Below are 20,026 nucleotides of genomic sequence, written 5' to 3' on the forward strand. Positions count from 1 at the left end.
CTGGTCTGTATTATGGCAATGTAAATTGCCATAATACAGACATTGACTCGAGTATAAGTCTAGTTGGGGTTTTTCAGCACAAAAAATGTGCTGAAAAACTCGACTTATACTCGAGTATATACGGTATCTAAAAAAGATTATGATAAAATAGATTGTATAAAACATAGTCCTTTTTAACTTATTAATATATTTCACTTTTAATTACACATATTTTCTCTTTATTAGGTATACCTGCTGTATTCATTATTGCATGGATATTGTCAAGAATTAATCTGGAAGATACCGGGTGAGAGATCATAAGAATTGCTATATTCAAAAGTTTTATTTCTACAAAACCTGACATATTTTTAGAATGTTTTGTTATCATTTTTTTGTAGATGTTGGGATACAAACGAAAACAGTATTCCATGGTGGATTATACGAACACCTATATTTATTTCTATTATTGTAAGTAAACTTCCCATTACCGTTTCTAATTCTGATTATGGGGTTATTTATTGCAAATGTTTAAATACATAATGTAACAGATCCATTTAGTGGTTATGGTGCTTTCATGTAGAAAGGGCCCAGGAGCAAGACATTTTTCTGAGCCACCCTGTACTTAAATGTTATCAAAAAGTAGATCCTCAACTGTTGTGCACCTCCCAAAATGTTTTGCCAACTGTGGATCTACCATTTACTCATTTTTGCAGGGTTGTATTTGGGAACATTGTTTTGCACATTCGACTTTAAGCAGATTGTTTGTATATGGAGTATGTGTGTGTGAATGTAGGAGCTTATTTGCTGTTACCATTTGAATGCAGTGATGTGTCTGTATGTAGTGTTGATGCTTGACTGTAGGTGTGTATTTGTATGTAGTGTTGTTTGAATTCAGGGGTGTGTTTGTATGTAATATTGGTGTTTGAATACAATAGTGTGTTTGTATGTAGTGTTAGTGTTTAAATTTAGGGGTGTGTTTGTATATAATGTTGGTGTTTGAATACAATAGTGTGTTTGTATGTAATGTTGACATTTCATGCAGGGGTGCATTTGTGTTAAATGTTTCTTTATTTTGATAGTAAAGTTAAAACAGACATATTACAGGTTAATATATAAAGCATACAGTCGCCTACGCAGAGGCTTATAACTCAAAGTGAGTAATCATAATGAAAGCAGTGATATAAAATGAACATGCACATAAGTTGCGTGATTATATAGTTTATATAATGCAGTGGAAATTATAGCATGTAACAGTACGATAGAATTTATTTCTGACGATAGGACCACCCTAATAATCAGATTTCTGAAGCATGGTACTTTAATGTGTTAATGTGTCTATGTTTGGTCAAAAAAATGATGTAGGTAATCGCCAATTCAGCAATCTAATACGATGCTGTAATATAGCTAGGTATCGATGCCTTGAAAAGCAATAATGTGAACTTTACTGATAGCAGGCGTTCAGGGTCTAAATAAAGCGTTATGCGCAGGTAGGCAAAATGTAAATACATGTAATTTAGCCTGAAATGGGATTGCAATACTCCATAGGTTGAGAAGGAGTAGTAGTGGCTAGAGTGCACTTATGGTGCATATCAACATCATTTTTATACCTATAAAATGTAATAACAAGTATTGTAAGGCAAATAAAGGAGTTCAAGGTATCATCTCTCAATTATACTATTTATCATTTGGGTTAGACGTTTAACTATAACTGTTGCCACTCCGATCACATGTAGGTCGATTCTGACTTTGAGCTTAAAGAATAAAATATTAGCAAGAAGAAAATATATAAACCAAGATGATTACAAAAAACAAAATTGAGTCTCTTCGGTTGGGATGGTGGTACAGTGTCCGGCACGACAACGGATTGTAAATAAAAATAAAAGTGGGTCTCCCCATCCTGCAGAAAAGGTATCAGGACTTAACTGAGCATGGTGTATGCGTTTGCATCTTGGGTCTGTTCGCAAGCAATGCGTTCAAAGCCCTCTAGGCTGTCAGACCCCATTATGTCTCACCAGGACCAGTTCAGTCCATCAGTAAAATGCTCCCCAGCACTGTGGATGCTCGGAGGCCAATCAGTCTGTTGGACTCCCACCACCTTTAGTTCACAGACCACTCACCTCCTGCAGCTCCCCAGTGCCTCCAGAGGCATCATGAATCGCTAGCCCCCAATGTCTCACCCAGCTCCGGCCTCTTGTATGCAGGGCTGCATTTGTGTGTAGTATTGGTGTTTGAATGCAGGGGAGTGTTTGTTTATAATGTTAATGTTTGAAAGCAACAGTGTGTTTAAATGCTGGGATATATGGATATACAGTTGCAAGAAAAAGTATGTGAACCCTTTGGAATTATATGGATTTCTGCACAAATTGGTCATAAAATGTGATCTGATCATCATCTAAGTCACAACAATAGACAATCACAGTCTGTTTAAACTAATAACACACAAAGAATGAAATGTTGCCATGTTTTTATTGAACACACCATGTAAACATTCACAGTGCAGGTGGAAAAAGTATGTGAACCCTTGGATTTAATACCTGGTTGAACCTCCATTGGCAGCAATAACTTCAACCAAACGTTTCCTGTAGTTGCAGATCAGACATGCACAACGGTCAGGAGTAATTCTTGACCATTCCTCTTTACAGAACTGTTTCAGTTCAGCAATATTCTTGGGATGTCTGGTGTGAATCGCTTTCTTGAGGTCATGCCACAGCATCTCAATCGGGTTGAGGTCAGGACTCTGACTGTGCCACTTCAGAAGGCATATTTTCTTCTGTTTAAGCCATTCTGTTGTTGATTTACTTCTATGCTTATGTTCTCCTGAAAAATGTCTTGATAAACTTGGGAATTAATTTTTCCTTCGATGATAGCAATCCGTCCAGGCCCTGACGCAGCAAAGCAGCCCCAAACCATGATGCCCCCACCACCATACTTCACAGTTGGGATGAGGTTTTGATGTTGGTGTGCTGTGCCTCTTTTTCGCCACACATAGTGTTGTGTGTTTCTTCCAAACAACCTAAACTTTGGTTTCATCTGTCCACAGAATATTTTGCCAGTACTGCTGTGGAACATCCAGGTGCTCTTGTGCAAACTGTAAACGTGCAGCAATGTTTTGTTTGGACAGCAGTGGCTTCCTCTGTGGTATCCTCCCATGAAATCCATTCTTGTTTAGCGTTTTACATATTGTAGATTCACTAACAGGGATGTTAGCATTTGCCAGTGACTTTTGTAAGTCTTTAGCTGACACTCTAGGATTCTTCTTCACCTCATTGAGCAGTCTGCGCTGTGCTCTTGCAGTCATCTTTACAGGACGGCCACTCCTAGGGAGAGTAGCAGCAGTGCTGAACTTTCTCCATTTATAGACAATTTGTCTTACCGGGGACTGATGAACAGCAAGGCTTTTGGAGATACTTTTATAACCCTTTATAGCTTTATGCAAGTCAACAATTCTTAATCGTAGGTCTTCTGAGAGCTCTTTTGTGTGAGGCATCATTCACATCAGGCAATGCTTCTTGTGAAAAGCAAACCCAGAACTGGTCTGTGTTTTTTATAGCGCAGGGCAGCTGTAACCAACACCTCCAATCTTATCTCATTGATTGGACTCCAGTTGGCTGACATCTCACTCCAATTAGCTCTTGGAGATGTCATTAGTCTAGGGGTTCACATACCTTTTCCACCTGCACTCTGAATGTTTACATGGTGTGTTCAATAAAAACATGGCAACATTTCATTCTTTGTGTGTTATTAGTTTAAGCAGACTGTGATTGTCTATTGTTGTGACTTAGATGATGATCAGATCGCATTTTATGACCAATTTGTGCAGAAATCCATATCATTCCAAAGGGTTCACATACTTTTTCTTGTAACTGTATACACATACACAGCCATAATCAAATACTAACACAGATACACATACACCCTGAAACACACATATATGCACATCGATTATGTCACAAATACACATACATAATGCCACGCTCATAGAAGCACACACAAATACAGACACTGACACAAACACACAAGACATAATTTACATGTTTTCAGCCACACCCAGGAGTGTATTTTCCTCTTGGTCCAGATGTGCTTGGTGGGTGTGTCTGGTCCAGGTGTTTATATACAATTTTGTGTTTGTATGTAGTGTTGGCATTTTGTGTAGGTGTGCATTTGGGTGTAGTGCATCCCTCCTTTCTTTGCCTCCTCCTAGCTCGCTCATTCGGCAGTCTGTAAGCTGGGAGGAAGTGATGTGACCTAACTTCCTCCTAGCACTGATGATCTGATAGGCAACCTCGTCACAATGGTAAAGGGCATCATCTGATCAGAGATGCCCATCAGGAGTCCCTAAGTGTGAGGTACACCCGATGGGCCCCCCAAGCTCTTAGGCCCTGGTGCAGCTTTGTAATTTTCAACCATATTTCAAGGAATAGTCAATGTATCCTTAATAGCAAAACACTTTGAGTTCATTTGGGTACCTGTATTTTTTAAATGAGTTTGTAAGTAAACTGAAATAATATATATCAATATGGTATCAGTTCTAAAGGAACACTGGTTATTTTGTGAAACCATAATAGGTGGATCTAATGTGATATGTAAATAAAACATGCACAAATACAGATGTGTGTCAAGTTTTACAATTAAATAGACTTGCTGTGAAAATGTGGTATTTTGTGTAAGATTAAATTGGATAAAATAACATTGTGTGGAATGAATTGACAGTTAATATTATGTGAAAATGTTTATATAAATATTTAAATGAATCATAAGGTCCTAAAACACTGTGGCTGAGGGGATATTTATATAATAATATTTGTGGTCTGTATTTAAGCCAAATCATGATTTTACAAAATATCATGTTCATATTAAGTAAATACATTCTTATAATACGTTATCTCAGTGAACGCAGCCAGTTACAAGCCACAAATAGTTTTTCTGTCCTATTCAGTGTGCTAATACATCATCAGTAGAATCTGTTCAACCCTTGGGTCGAAGGTTCAAATCCCGGCAGGGTTGATCCTTCATCCTTCCGAGGTCGATAAAATGATTACCAATAAATTGGGTAATAGTAACAACCCCTGGATGTTGGGCTAAGGTAACATCACCAGAGTACTATGAATGTACCTTTGCTGGTTAAATACTTTGTTATTATTATGTTATTGAGTACAAAATAAATTACATACAAAACCTTTATTGCAGGTAAATTTTTTCTTGTTTATCAACATTATCCGAATTTTGCTGCAGAAACTAAGATCACCTGATGTCGGGGGCAATGATCAATCACAATTCAAGTATGTATTGACTGCTAGGTCTACAGACAGTGACAGACAGATCAATTGACAGTAACGGGGCAATACCAGACTTTGTGTTACATACGAATACCTCCAACATGATGTTTGGCCATAAAGAGTTCTTTCTCCTTTTTTTTTTTATTTTAAACTTGTCAGGTACAACATGTTGGAATGTCAGAACTGTGCTTTTATCAGTTTTTCCTAATACCAAGATAATTTGATTTTGCCAACCCATTCATATGAGGTCAGGACGGGATAGGGTATATTTGGTGATACAGTTGCAACAGGTTGTCAGGCAGCCAGTGTGCAGAGGAACGCTAAACACTTTCAAATTGATGGAATTCCCTGGAATAATCTAACAGAGTTGAACGCATGATTATGGATACTCTCACACTGTGAGACAAGGACATAATGACAGGACAAGAACCCAGATCAGGGCTACCGTGCCGTATGTGAAATAGCTTGTAGGTATAACTGTCAGTTTTGAAGCCATATATGTATTTTTTCTAACATGTCAATATTCTTTGGAATATGTGTATTTAATTCTGTAAATATTTTCTTGAAACCTGTAATGATTTATATCTGTCCTCTTTATATTCCGACAGAAGACTCACCAAATCGACGCTCCTGCTCATACCGTTATTTGGAGTTCACTACATGGTGTTCACAGTTTTTCCGATTCCCAGTTTCAACGATTGCCAAATATGGTTTGAACTATCCGTGGGATCTTTTCAGGTACACAAATGGAAAGATATAAATTAGTGCAATTGAAGGATTCATGTAAAGATTATTAGAAGATGATGGAATGGTATATAAATAGTGCCCCATGTGATGTCATTCTGTGACGTTTGTGATGTCAAATCTAGTATGAGCAATTAAACTGATGGACTACTGCAGTAATTATTTATTATATAAATCCATTCACACATCTACAATGCATTTGTGAGACGGGCTGCAAGTCAGATTGCAAATCTCCTCTACACAGTTAACATGACTATGAGTACAGGTGTGGTATAATCTGCATCAATAATATACACAAGCTATTTATTAAATGGGAATTGTGAGGTATAAGCAAATATCAAGCTTTACGGCCACAATAGCAAAATCGAAAAAATTCTTCAAGTCAGTTTTGTTGTCAGTTCATTCACTTTGGCTTATACTTTAAATTCACTTTCAAATCACTTTGAATTCCTTTCACTTCCAAAGTCACACTGTAGTGAATAGACCTTACTGACTTCAGCTGTTCATCATTCAGTTGCAGGTACAGGAGGGATTCCTATAATTTGGAAAATATTAATGCCAGTTTCGAATCATTCCTATCATCGTCCATTTCTTTTTCTTAATGAGAGGATAGACATGTCATTCGCACTTAGACTTCTCATCATGATTTATACCCATCCCAGCGTGTTCATAACCATTACTTAAACACCATCAAGCATGACCACACATATCTATTAATATTTACTTTTATAAATTAGTATATTGCCATGCTCTTGTTTAGAGGACCACCAAAATCGCTTAGATTTCGCTAAACTTTACCTCGAACATTATAATTCTTACTGGCAGTTATGAAGAGCCAACGTATTCCACAGAGCTGTAAAATTTGGTAAAAAGTACAATATACATAAACCAATACAAAAGATAAAGAGGACCCTGTCCATGAGCTGAGATCTAGCTTTTGAAGCTCTTTTATACATAGTACTTAGCTAGAAAGTCTGTGAGCTTGCAATAATGCAGGGTCTGGCAACCTTCTGCACTCCAGATGTTGTGGACTACATCTCCCCTGATGCTTTGCCAGCATTATGGCTGTAAGAGCCTTAGGGGTGATGTTGTCCATGACATCTGGAGTGCTGAAGGTTGCCTATCCCTGATCTGGTGGTTAAATAGGGAGTTGCGATGTGAGGTAGCAGGTGGAATTTGGAGGTGATGGTTGAGAGAATTAAAGGATAATTGGAGCCACCGGTAACATTTAAAGGGAATGAGGAAGTAATTGCGTGTGATTTCAAACAGCTGGGAGAGCATGATATCAAGTTAGAAGGAAGCAGGCAGGGCAGGTGGGTAGTAGCTAAGTGGAAATGAGGTGGCTCTGTTTTTTTTTAGATGGTTTGTGGGACAAGGCTTAAGGAACAGGAATGGAGACAGACACAGTTATTTGAAGAAATGTACTGCTGGGAGGGGCATGGAATTTAGAGAGGGGGCGCTAGACAATACATTTGTTGCATACAATTGAAATATATGCAAACCGCATTCTATCAGCCAACATATTACTAACTATAAATAAGATAAGAAAAGTGTGTCAGACACCTCATAAACGTATGAGAGTGAGTGACAAACTGAGGTCAGTTTGGTGGTTCCAGTTCCACCATATAGGGCTTGTACCCAGAGTAGAGTATTAAACAAAAGATAAATAAATAATTTAGAGACTCACCAAAGTGAGGCTCATAAGCTGGTTTTAATACAATAGATACTAAATAACTTGATATATATAAATGACTCAACCAGGCGCACTGTATAATAATGCAGTATCTATATGCATTAACTCACATAACAGTGAGTCTCTAAATTATTTATTTATCTTTTGTTTAATATTACTAACTATATGCCCAGGAAATAATAACATGCTGATTGTAAAATGAAATGCTGCTTATGTGGAAAGTGGTCTAAGTGGAGTGACCCTTTAGTTTTTACCACTCAATATACAGTATTGCAGTTGAGTAGATTGGCACAGCATGTCTATTTGTTTCATACGTGCACTAGCCTTCCAGTGCTTCCCTATGGGGAAGCATTGGATCAGGGAGGTGAGGCGGCCATGGCAAGACCAGCTCGGCAAGTAAAACTACCTTTTAAACTTTCACAGGTTTATGTTCCTAATGCCATAGTGTTCCTTTTGACGTAGCTTAAAATATAAACACATCAATACTGGCTTCATGATAAAACTACCTTTTAACTGAATTAAGATATTTATCTTTCAGGGTCTGGTTGTGACGATTCTTTACTGCTTTTTAAACACAGAGGTAAGACATCTAAAATATTGAAAATATGAGGTACTGTTATTGACTTAGAAACTTTTTTTTTTAATTCAATTCTTTATTTTTATTGTGCAAGTGATAACAAAAGGCTTGGTAAGCAAGCAAAGTGAAAACATGCTATATAGCTCATGGCATTCAGATAGACAGCACATTATAATATTATTGGATGCTAGGAAAACATGTCTAAGTTAGTGGGAAAAAGTATTCAATGTAGCGGAATCTGCAAGACATGGTAATTAATGCACAGTTTAGAGAGTGGAAATTAAAAAAATTAAATAAAAGTCAAGTCTAGCTTGAGAAATGAGCATGATGCACAATAGCAATTTTGTTTTTATCTGAATTAAATTGTATTGGTTTGGAGGTTTGAATGGTCTCAACACAAATTATTTTGCACCTAGCTCTGTACTCACAGAGAGGCTTCAACATCCAGACCAGAACCAGATACATACTGATAGGACCCAAAAGGTCTTAACTGTACAGTCTGGTCACTGGTCCTTTTGGACCATAATCCATGCTTTGGTTTAAAACCAACATTACATTGCTAAGGGTACCTTCTAAAAGTCCAACTTGAGATAGGCAGATATAAATACAACAGATAGAGGATGCAGATGTGGAGGAGCTTCCATGGCAAGCAAACCTCTCCATGATAGTGGATATGGCGCACATTATGAAATCTTACAAGTAGTTGAAAAAACAAGGCTGAAAGACAGCACTGAAACACTAATACCTAGTAGCATAGGAAGAGACCCTCGGCACCAGATCAATAGAAGCGTGGATCTAGAACTCCAGATAGGACCCAAGGTGCAGACAGTGAAAAGGGGCCTTAGATACATCCAAACACTTAGTAGTCAGATGTAAGATGTTAGCAGAAACAGCATACACTGAGAGTCACAACCAAGTTGCTGGGATTGTGTACCGAAAAATCTGTACAGAGTATGGGCTGGACCTGCTTAAGTCTAGTTGGGAGGTACCATAGTTGAAAATGACAATCTTCATATCCTGTGAAACCTCCAGATTTAGACAGACAAGCAAGTACTGAAGAAAAACTCACAGGCACTCCAAATTCAAGCCGTCTACGGTCGAAACGTTGCGTTACATTCTGCTACAATAAAACTGGCCACGGCTTGAATTTGGAGTGCCTGTGAGTTCTTCTTCTCTACCTATTATTCTGGGATTGCTGGTCCTGCTCTGGAGCACCCTTGGCCGTTGGGAATGAGTGCGGTTCTCACCATTTACTCTGCTAGACAAGCAAGTACTGGCCAAACCAATTTTAGCCAGGCCTTCAAGTTACTCTCCTCTGTAAGCCTAGAGTCCATGGCACACTAATTAGGGATTAATTTCTACTTGCCAATGGCATGTGGGCAAGTGAACGTTTTGAGCCCTGCGTTTTGCAGTCTATTATGTAGCACAGGCATAGGAAACCTTCTGCACACCAGATGATGTAGAATACATCTCTCCATATGCTTTACCAACATTATGGCAGTAAAAGCATTATAGGAGATGTAGTCCACAACATCTGGAGTGCGGAAGGTTGTCTACCCCTGACGTAGTACAACATCCCCAATAAGTTTGTTATAGTTGGTTATTCTTGTTAGTTTTGGTAAAAGAAATAAATATTTGCTATTGTATCATTGCTGTAACCCATCCATGAGTACATGAGTATACAGGGATATTTCAAGCATTATAACTGCTCCAACTTATTGGTGTGTTTATGATTAAAGGTCTCTGGTTTCTGTTATTTCAGATTTTGTCAAACCACTTTTCAATAGTAATACTGCAAAAATGTAATAATAAAAGCATTTCACTTCCTAACTATCTGGCCAACGTATTTGTAGTGAAGGATCATTGAAACGTCGCTTTGATTATAATGGTACAAAATATAAAACCCAAGGTAGAATTTTTTTTTTTTTTTATGTAAAACATTGATATTAAAAATGGCCTGGCCAAGGTAAAATGCTTAAGAAAAGAAAATCCATGGCAACATATTAAATTAGAAAATGAAATTATCAGGTTTTCATTTATATGAATTACTTTTGATAACAGCTCTATGTTGAATGTCTACACAGGTTCAAGGAGAGTTAAAAGGAAAATGGAGAAGCCTCTTTTTAAACCGTAACATGAATCGAGATCACCGTTTGCACAGTTTATCTATTTCCCGAAATGGATCTGAATGTGTGGCGCAATATCCCCGCAACCTAAGGGCGCTGTCAATTTTGCAAACTGAAACCACAGTGATTTAATCTCTGCATATATTAAAGAAAAAGAAAACTATAACTTTGAAGACTATTAAACATTTTTACGCAGCTATATTGATTTTCTGTCAGCAGGAAAAACAAGACTTCATCTGTAAAAAAAAAGATAAATTCTTTTGGCTTAGATGACCAACGGACTTTTATATAAACCTTTGGGTTTAGTACCATATTGCACTTCAATGTTCTATAACTTTTTCTATCATGCATATATTTGAATTTAAATTATTATAAAAATGTTTGTGATTGTGATATTTGTTTAAACACATGTGCTATTATTAAGAGAGCATGGATGCATATGTGCATATTCCAGTGTAGGCTGGGGTAGAAATTAAATTGGCGCCTTTGCTACTGTGACCTGAAAAACGTGGGCTGTGAGTTGCAACATTATTTTGTAATCTGTAGCTCAATATACAGCCATGGGAAAATTGTGGATACAATGTAGTCAGGTTTTAAGGCAATATGGCTTCTCTTGCTAAACCCTTCTTGTGATATTTTAATGGATTTCCGTGCAGCTTGTTTGGTAAGGAGTTATGTGTTAGGATGCTGTTAGATGAAGCCCTAGATGCAGAAAAGGCCGTGGGCACAATCAGGTACGCAGTACAAAGGGGTCAGACGAAGAATGATCAGGAAAGCCAAAGGTCAGGCAGGAGGCACAGGATCATAGTCAGGAGTCAGGCAGGAGTCAAAAACCAGGAAGTAATAGGACTGGCACTGAAGGTATACACACAACAGGAGCATGGTATAACTGAGCAAAGAGTATAGGGTTAGTGGGGTTTAAATAGGTATTACTGCAGCTCTGCCTTCATGTACACCTCCTGTGTTTCTACTGTCCCTTTAAGAGGGCCTTGCTATGGCGCGTGACCCTTAGGAGCTCCTTTGGTGCTTCGTCCCTCTGCCATGAGGTAACGGAGAAGGTAATTCCCCAAGCTGCGGTGCCATGCCCGGAAAGTTGCACTGTCTGTCATCTGTCCCTGAAGGACTGTGAGCAGCCAGAGTTGATGCACAGGCCAGCTTACTGTACGAGGGACGTGCTCCGGCGCAGCGACTCCGTAGAGAGAGAGGGAGGTGCAGCGGGGGAGCTCAAGGCAGGTAAGCCGGGGTGCGGTGACCTGATAGAATGTTTGAGGAATGGAAATGTATTGTGCTTTTCAGAGTATCTAGAGATAGTTTTCTTGTGTCCAATTTATTTTGAGTTACCATTTTCTTGTGTCTTATTTTCGGCCATACCACAGGGCTGAACCGAATTCGCCAATCCTGTAGTCCATAATTTTTGAATACTAATGTAGATTGTTAAATATTTGAGTATTGCATATCTTACAGAAAACTAATGTATGGGAAAGAATAAAAATATGTTCCTATTTAGGAGGCATAAAATAACAGCCACTTATGTTAAAATGAAGTTTGTGATCTATTTATTATTAGATATATTTTTTAAATATAAAACAAAACGCCTCTGCTTCTTAAAACTACATGTGTAGAACATAATTCACATAATAATTCATTCATATCACATGCAAACATTAGTGAAAATCAGATTTTAGTTTGCACAGATGTATCTTTCATTATCAAATATCACTATTATGTATTTGTTTATTTAGAAAATAAACAGAAAGCTTGCATTTATTCAGTATTATGCAAACGTGTATTATATTTTGCATTGTAAATATAGAACTTTTGAAAAAAAATTATCTTTTAAAAAAAGTATCTTTTTTTTTTTAACTGGTTTCTGTGAATGCCATAAATATGCGAAATGCGTTTACGTTCCATTGCAAGGATACAGTGCAATTATTGGTCCAATTATCTATTGGATGCAATGGTGATACAAAGGTTCAATTTACGCTATTTTATTAGTTAAATTTCACCCCTTTTTTTTTTTTTTTAAAGTGCCAAAATGTGCCAATGTACATTACATGCAATATCATTGTTCAACTGCAGTTCAAAAGCTGTTCTTTTAAAATTATATTTATCCTGGTTCATGAATAGTTTGCTCATGAGTTTTGCATTAAGTGTATTGATGTTTTGCTACTCATTGGCCATATAGGTTTAACAAGATTAGTTTGGCACATTTAAAAATAAACTCTAGGTACTCTAAGCACTGCGCACAGCTACCCACCACGACCCCCACTTCCGGAGGTATGGCTAAGTGTTTAACTGCCTTAGACTTACCAAATTAGACTGTCAAGAGGCAGCTGACTCTTTAAAATATTAATTGGTACCATCACTACTTGAGCTAATGCCAAAGCATCAGCTTTACAATAGAAAGGGACTGGGCTGCGGGTTGCCAGTGACTATCATTTTGTGTTAATACTGAATGGAGGGACTGTGCCTATGGACTCCAAGTACCATAACAACTTCTGTGAGAGGAAGTGGTTGTAGTGCCCATAGTTCCCCTCTAACTATTCATCCATCCCTTGTCAATCTAACTGTAAGGAAGGAGTTAACACAGTGGCGTACATACCAGGGTCGCAGGGGTCGCGGCTGCGACCGGGCCCGGCCCGCCAGGGGGCCCGGCCGCCCCTGCGACCCGGTATGTACGCTCTGGGCCAGCCTCTTCTCCTGGGGGGCCCAGGAGCCGGCCACCTCCGGGCCCCCCGAGGCTGGCCCTGCTTACACCCGGCAGGCAGTCAGGCTGGCCGGTGCGCGATGGAGCACTCTCCCCTGAGTGCTTCCTCTTCAGCTCCCTCGCGCACCGCACTGATACCGGAGCCGGAAGATGACGTCATCTTCCGGCGCCGGTATCAGTACGCGGCGCGCGAGGGAGCTGAAGAGGAAGCACTCAGGGGAGAGTGCTCCATCGCGCACCGGCCAGCCTGACTGCCCGCCGGGTGACCGGCCTCCAAGGAGCCCAGCAGCACCACTGGACCCCAGGGAATCCCCTCAGCACTCCAAAAGGTAAGGAGGCTGGGGGGATTAAATTTAAAAAAAATGCGTTAGTGTGTGTGTATTAGTGTTAGTGTGTGTGTGTGTATTAGTGTTAGTGTGTGTGTGTGTGTATATTAGTGTTAGTGTGTGTGTGTGTGTGTGTGTATTAGTGTTTGTGTGTGTTAGTGTTACTGTGAGTGTTAGTGTGTGTGTATTAGTGTTACTGTGAGTGTTAGTGTGTGTGTTAGTGTTACTGTGAGTGTTAGTGTGTGTGTGTGTTAGTGTTACTGTGAGTGTTAGTGTTACTGTGAGTGTGTGTGTGTGTGTGTATTAGTGTTACTGTGAGTGTGTGTGTGTTAGTGTTACTGTGAGTGTTAGTGTGTGTGTTAGTGTTACTGTGTGTGTTACTGTGTGTGTTACTGTGAGTGTTAGTGTGTTTGTTAGTGTGAGTGTCAGTGAGTGTGTCTGCTAGTGAGTGTCAGTGAGTGTGTTACTGTGTGTGTCTGTTACTGAGTGTGTTTGTGTTAGTGAGTCTGTTTGATGTCTGTTAGTGAGTGTGTGTTTGTCAGTGAGAGTATGTTTTGTAAGTGAGTGTGTATGTATGTCTGTCGCTGAGTGTGTCTCTGTCAGTAAATGTGTGTGTCTGTTAGCTAGTGTGTATGCATCTGTTCGTGAGAGTGTGTGTGTGTCTTCAGCACTTACCTTTCTCCAGCGCCGGACTCCCTTGGCCCTGGGGATCCCTCCGCCGCTCAGCTCCGAATGCGCATGCACGGCAAGAGCCGTGCGCGCATTCAAACCGCCCATAGGAAAGCATTACTCAATGCTTTCCTATGGACGTTCAGTGTCTTAAAATCGCGGAAGCTCCTCTAGCGGCTGTCAGTGAGACAGCCACTAGAGGCTGGATTAACCCTCAGTGAAACATAGCAGTTTCTCTGAAACTGCTATGCTTTCAGCTGCAGGGTTAAAACTAGAGGGACCTGACACCCAGACCACTTCATTGAGCTGATGTGATCTGGGTGTCTGTAGTGGTCCTTTAAGTGTGTGTGCATCTGCATGCACTGGTGTACATACCGCGGTCGCAGCCCTGCAACCCCTGCGACCAGGTGCCCGCCGCCATGTGTTGCGGCCCCGGCCTGCACAGAGTAAGTGTGCGGGGGGGGGGGGGGGGGCCCACGGATCAATTTTTGCACCGGGGCCCCATAGGTCATGTGTACGCCACTGAGTTAACACCTGTTCCACCTTAGTTATCTTATAACTACTTCAGGGTCTGACTTTGTGCTGGTTCTGACCAGTGTGTTATAGTGATGATAATGCTTAGATGGCTTCCCTAAAGTGTCAGCTAATGTGTTCAATATTTTGATTTAATGAGTCTTTAGGGTTTCTGTCTCATTGGAGATTTTGCCTTTAAGTAGAATGGTGACCTGCTGACATGATGTCCGCATGGTGACCTGCTTTGATGTCCAATGGTGTTAAAAGCCCTGTTATTTAAGTTTCTGCTTTCGTAACGCCTGTTACATTTTGCAACTAACTAATACCCAAGCCCCAAAGTAAAGAAGAATTCCATTTAGGGGCTTGTGCTTATCCCATTAAACATCTTTGAGATTTGGAAAATGTACTAAAAAAGTGCTTTCAGATCATAAACAAAATATGTATTGTTCTATATTCTTTATTTGGTTACAAAAGCACAACTAGTATAGTATTTGAATAAACTAGGTATGTTTATATACATTTTATCAGTTGATAGATTGTTTGTTTTTCTTATTAATATTAGTTGCACAATTTAGGATAACCTTCAACATTCCATTTCATATTCCACTTTGATTAAAAATGAGTGTAGGCCCGGTTTATTAGATATAGTTTTCTTTAAAAGTTACCATTGTTGATTCAGAATTCGCAAATCACCATAGTTGGTCAATATCCTGCGCCCCACTATTGCTGATCCCAAAGGCATTACACTTACATACATTTTCACAAACAAGACTCCTAAGTTCTTACATTAGCAATGTAAAAGTACAGAATGAGGTCAACTGGAAATAGCAGGAATTTCATGGAAACAGAACTGAGGACATCACCTGCTCGTTAACGACTAATTTGATGTTTTTTTGAATTTATGGATGTGTCCAGTAGGCCCCATCCCCAGGTTTTTTTTATTTTTTTAAATACTCTTGTGTATCACGTAGTCATACAATAAAAATCAGCTTGACACAAAGGACAAATAGTAGATAATACAATACCATATTATAGTTACAATCACAGGCTACTGCAGATAGCATGCTGTTATTGAATAAAATTCAATTATTATTAAGAATCCACAAATGACATCGTGCTGTAAAAAAAAAAAAAAAACAGAATTCCAGTTACAATGTCCTCAACGCTCTTTATTTTTCCACGAACCATAATTCTAGAATGGTTTCAAAATGATTTACCAATTTAACCTCCAGATTTTCATTATGCCTTCGCTGTCAATATATTCGAAAAAATAAAATTCAATTTGTAATTGCATTTGGAAATAATTGTAAAATGTTGTTGTACACATTATTGAACCTGCAAGAAGCATTTATTTTAGGGGCAAATATATTGATGTTTTTCACTTCACAAATTCTCTGTTTTTGTTTATTTTCTCTAATATTGTATGTAAATATAATGAATGTACACTATTCCAAATGTAAAAAAAAATATAATTTTTTTTTAATATCATTTGACGTTAAGAGTGATTATTCATGCAACCCATTTTCTTGCACAGCGTACTTTGTATATGATTTCCCATACGTGTTGCTATGGAGACTTTGGGGTCTGAAGACGTGGATGATGGACTCTTTAGCACCACATCGCTACCTGTAGTGGAGTGGGCAAGATGATAATAGTGTATTATTTTTGTTTTTATTTGCATTACTTTTTACTTATAATTTATTTTACTCAAATCAGTCGCCTGATATAAAAAAAAGACAGCTGATATAGTGTTTTGCAAAGAAATTGTCAAAAGGGGGCACTTGGGTACAGAATTGTGCTACACACTCCTCTATTAATTACGGAGTAATTACATTGAATACTTGACTCTGCAGCATGCTTTCATGAACATTCTGGAGAGCACAAGAGACATGATACAATGAGCAGAGATATATCATGGCTTATCCCAACCTATTTGTGAGAGATGGAGTTAATTTTGCTTTAGGCTCACACCCCAGGGGTTTCTAGAACCTAGCAAATTTCTGTATGAGAGAAATGGCTCAAATATTGGAAGTAATTGCTGAGTATTTGATATCTAGCCCTTTTATTAACTGAGCATTGCAGACTAAAACATCTAATATAAATAATATACGTGTATATATAAATACTATTTATATTTGACAACTGCATATCTATATAAGTATTGTATGTATATATCTTCTGCTTGCAATGTGTGTATTGCATTTGAATTTGTGACTATATTGAGTGAGTTGGCTTACATTTAGTATTGGGGTTTATGGGGTATTTAGTTTTCAAAATTAGTTAATCCTAGTATGAAGGTAGCTTTTCCTGTTTAGGCTTTAAGTGCTTCTGTTTGGGACTAAGAATGGGGTTTGTGTAGGTTTTGGGAGGGGTTATATTTAGGAAAAGGGGTGTTAAGGTCTAGTCATGGAAAAGGGGTGTTAAGGTCATGTGGAGATTGACTAGTTAGTTGCCGACTCTTCAACCTCCTACATCTACTGTAATCAAGCCAGTCTCCTATGATTGAATGTTGAGCTGCAGCAGCTTTTATACATTGTGCACCACTCAACATTGTCCATGATCATCTACAAGGCATTTCCTGTGTGAGAGGCTGTTAGTGGCAAATGGAAATTGGTGCCTTCCATTTCCTGTTCAGCCTCATACACAGACCCCGGAGGAGCAGAGACAGCACTGAGTTTTACATCCTCTATAACCTTTCCTTCCACTCTGCTGTTAAGCATAGGAGGCTGAATATAATATAGAGGACACTGGTCAAGACTCCCGGTACTTATCTCCCCTCACTAACCCACCTCAGCTCCACAAAGGCACATTAGAAGTGCAGAAAACAGCCAGCCCCCACAAGGTCCTACATTGACCAGCTGAATCAGTTTGCAGAAAAGACCCAGGACTCCAAGGACAGTGGAAGTATTTTATTTATCCCAACAAAAGGTTAAGTGACTTAAAGAAGTAAACAAGTAATCAAGAGGCATCAAGAGGAACTAACTACTTGCTTTTGTTGAGTTTATCTATATCAACTGGAATAATTGGGTGTTTTATAATCACATTATAAGTACTTACACATTTATGTAGGTGTGTGTGTGTGTGTGTTTGTGTGTGTGTGTATATATATATATATATATATATATATATATATATCTCAAATAAAGAGAAAACTCTTGTTTTTCAAGTGTGTCCTGCTTTATTGAAGCAGTCTGTTGCAAATACAAAATAAGATCAATGTTTCAGTCCCAAATCGGACTTTTAGCAAGATCTTGATAAAAGCCTGATTTATGACTGAGACGTTGATCTGTGAGTGCTCTGTTTATTTACTTCATTCTGGTGACTGGAGCTTAGCATATATATACAAAATGAGAATGGGTTGATGGTTTGTCTACTCCCACAGGTTTCCTTTAAAAGATTAACCAATAATATGTTGCTTATTATACAGACAGTGCAGGCTAAAACTGGACTAGAACATGACATAGATAAGGTATTATAAATATAAAAAACAAAACAATAAAATAAAAAAGATACTCACTTTTAGTCAGCTGAAGTTCATTCACTTGCTGCAAATTCCTATGCAGCATCTGCAGTGAGCTCTCACCAAGACAAGGCTTAGCCAATCCTGGTAGCCCAATTAGTTTCAATAAGAGGGGAGCTTATATTATAGCTCAGCATTTAGAGGCAAATATTTTCCCCATATCACTTGGATAGAACTGCTGTCTAAGCTGATAGCAAATGCACAGAATTCCCCACTGTGTAGGCTCACACCAACCTTGCTGGACAGATAATCTATGTGGCCACAGCTGTTAAGCCTCTGAGTATTATGGGATATGTAATTTACAAACATCTGGTCCACCATCGTTTCCTATCACTGTTTTAAACAAACCTGTCTTTTCTGATCCTGCCTTCATTGTTTACCGCAACCAATAATATATTTTTTTTAGTACATTCATGTAGAAATGTATTTGTTTGGATTTTACTATTTTTAAATATCATAAATTAGATTAACTGAAAAGATGTTTATTTTTTCTTATATCCAAGGAAGAGATTCGGGTTCAATTTAGTGATTTGCAATTGCATTCACTCTATACTCACAATAAATATCACAATTGCAGCAAGAGAACGCCACCCAATTTTTCATTTGAAATCAGCTAAAAGTGGACATTTTATAATGTAAATATTATTACAGATTACGACATTCTGTAAATACTTGCAGCTCAATGTTATTTTACGTTAGTGTGAAGGATTAAAATATAACTGGAGACAGAGATTCCGAGGATGCAGCACTATCTAAGATCACGTGAAATTACCTTAAAAGGAGTAGGCTAAACACCATAAGCACAGCTGGTCATGGTCTTCCTTGCGGTAAGACCAATCGAGCAACACAGCTGCAGTAAACATTTCGAAAAAAATCACAAAAACTACTGTAAATCTTTTTTTAAACAATGATTTGAAGTTCGACACACAACTAGCACATAAACTTGGGCTAAACCAGAAATGTTGTGTATAGATTTCTTGATAGGGATCACTAAATAATATATATATAAATATATACAAAGTCATGACATCATGACATTTTAATTGTTCGTTTATTTTTAAAACATCGACAGAGATATATTGGTGACTTAAGAGGTTTTACAGGTTACGTTTTATCTCTTAGTTTATCAGACAGACTGTCGGACTATTACTGTCGGACTGTCGGTCTGAAATACTAGCATAGATGCAGAACCAAATTTTGTAAGGAACCTAATGGCATTTGTAGGAGTGCAGTGTCTTTAAAACTCCACCAGCAAGTAAGCATTATGTCTATACGTGGGAGTAATTGAAGGGGTATGGGTAATTTACCAAGTCTACTGATCTAAGCAGTAATTCAGAACAGTGATGGGTTAAAATGATAACAACCATTTATAATATGTCACAATATTCCTCAATAAATTTAATGTGCCCAGTCTGATCTTTTACTCCATTTCCTAGTTTCAGGTCAGGCTCTCATTGTCTGCTTAGGAGAGAAAACATTGTCTTTACAGGCCAATTATATTTTTTAATTATTCAGCAATTGAGGAGGGTATCTGAGGACTCTTCTTACCAACTCCTTAACCTTATTTCGTATAATCCAAGGCAGTACTAACTTCAGCAAGTTGTGTTCCTACTTCCACTTGGTTATCATGCACCACATGGACCACCTCTGCCCGCTTTCACCCAGGGCTTCATACATTTTTCCCACCAAGGAATAAGAAGGGGATTTCCCAACCACTGTCCCTTTAATATTCATAGATACAAATAAACTGTATTCAGACATATTATATACATTATAGCTCATATTATAACAATTGAAGGTTGGCCATTCCTGGCTGGCACATTCTGGAATTTTATGAAGAACTCAGATATAATTGTCGTAGTGGAAGTTTATCGAAAGATGGAGACCAAGAGTTTG

At 38.4% G+C, this 20,026-nt stretch overlaps 1 protein-coding gene across 1 annotated transcript in view; it reads left to right on the forward strand.

The window, feature by feature from the left end:
* VIPR2 (vasoactive intestinal peptide receptor 2) overlaps positions 1-12,849 on the forward strand; it is a 110,138-nt gene extending 97,289 nt beyond the window's left edge. The window contains exons 8-13 of the mRNA XM_063452658.1: positions 226-286; positions 378-447; positions 5,167-5,258; positions 5,864-5,993; positions 8,231-8,272; positions 10,354-12,849. Coding sequence (XP_063308728.1) covers positions 226-286; positions 378-447; positions 5,167-5,258; positions 5,864-5,993; positions 8,231-8,272; positions 10,354-10,527 — 569 coding nt within the window. The 3' untranslated portion in view covers positions 10,528-12,849. The remainder of the gene's footprint in view (positions 1-225; positions 287-377; positions 448-5,166; positions 5,259-5,863; positions 5,994-8,230; positions 8,273-10,353) is intronic.
* The last annotated feature ends 7,177 nt before the right edge of the window (positions 12,850-20,026 follow it).

Source organism: Pelobates fuscus, chromosome 4, assembly GCF_036172605.1.
Source record: "Pelobates fuscus isolate aPelFus1 chromosome 4, aPelFus1.pri, whole genome shotgun sequence".
Classification (NCBI taxonomy): domain Eukaryota; kingdom Metazoa; phylum Chordata; class Amphibia; order Anura; family Pelobatidae; genus Pelobates; species Pelobates fuscus.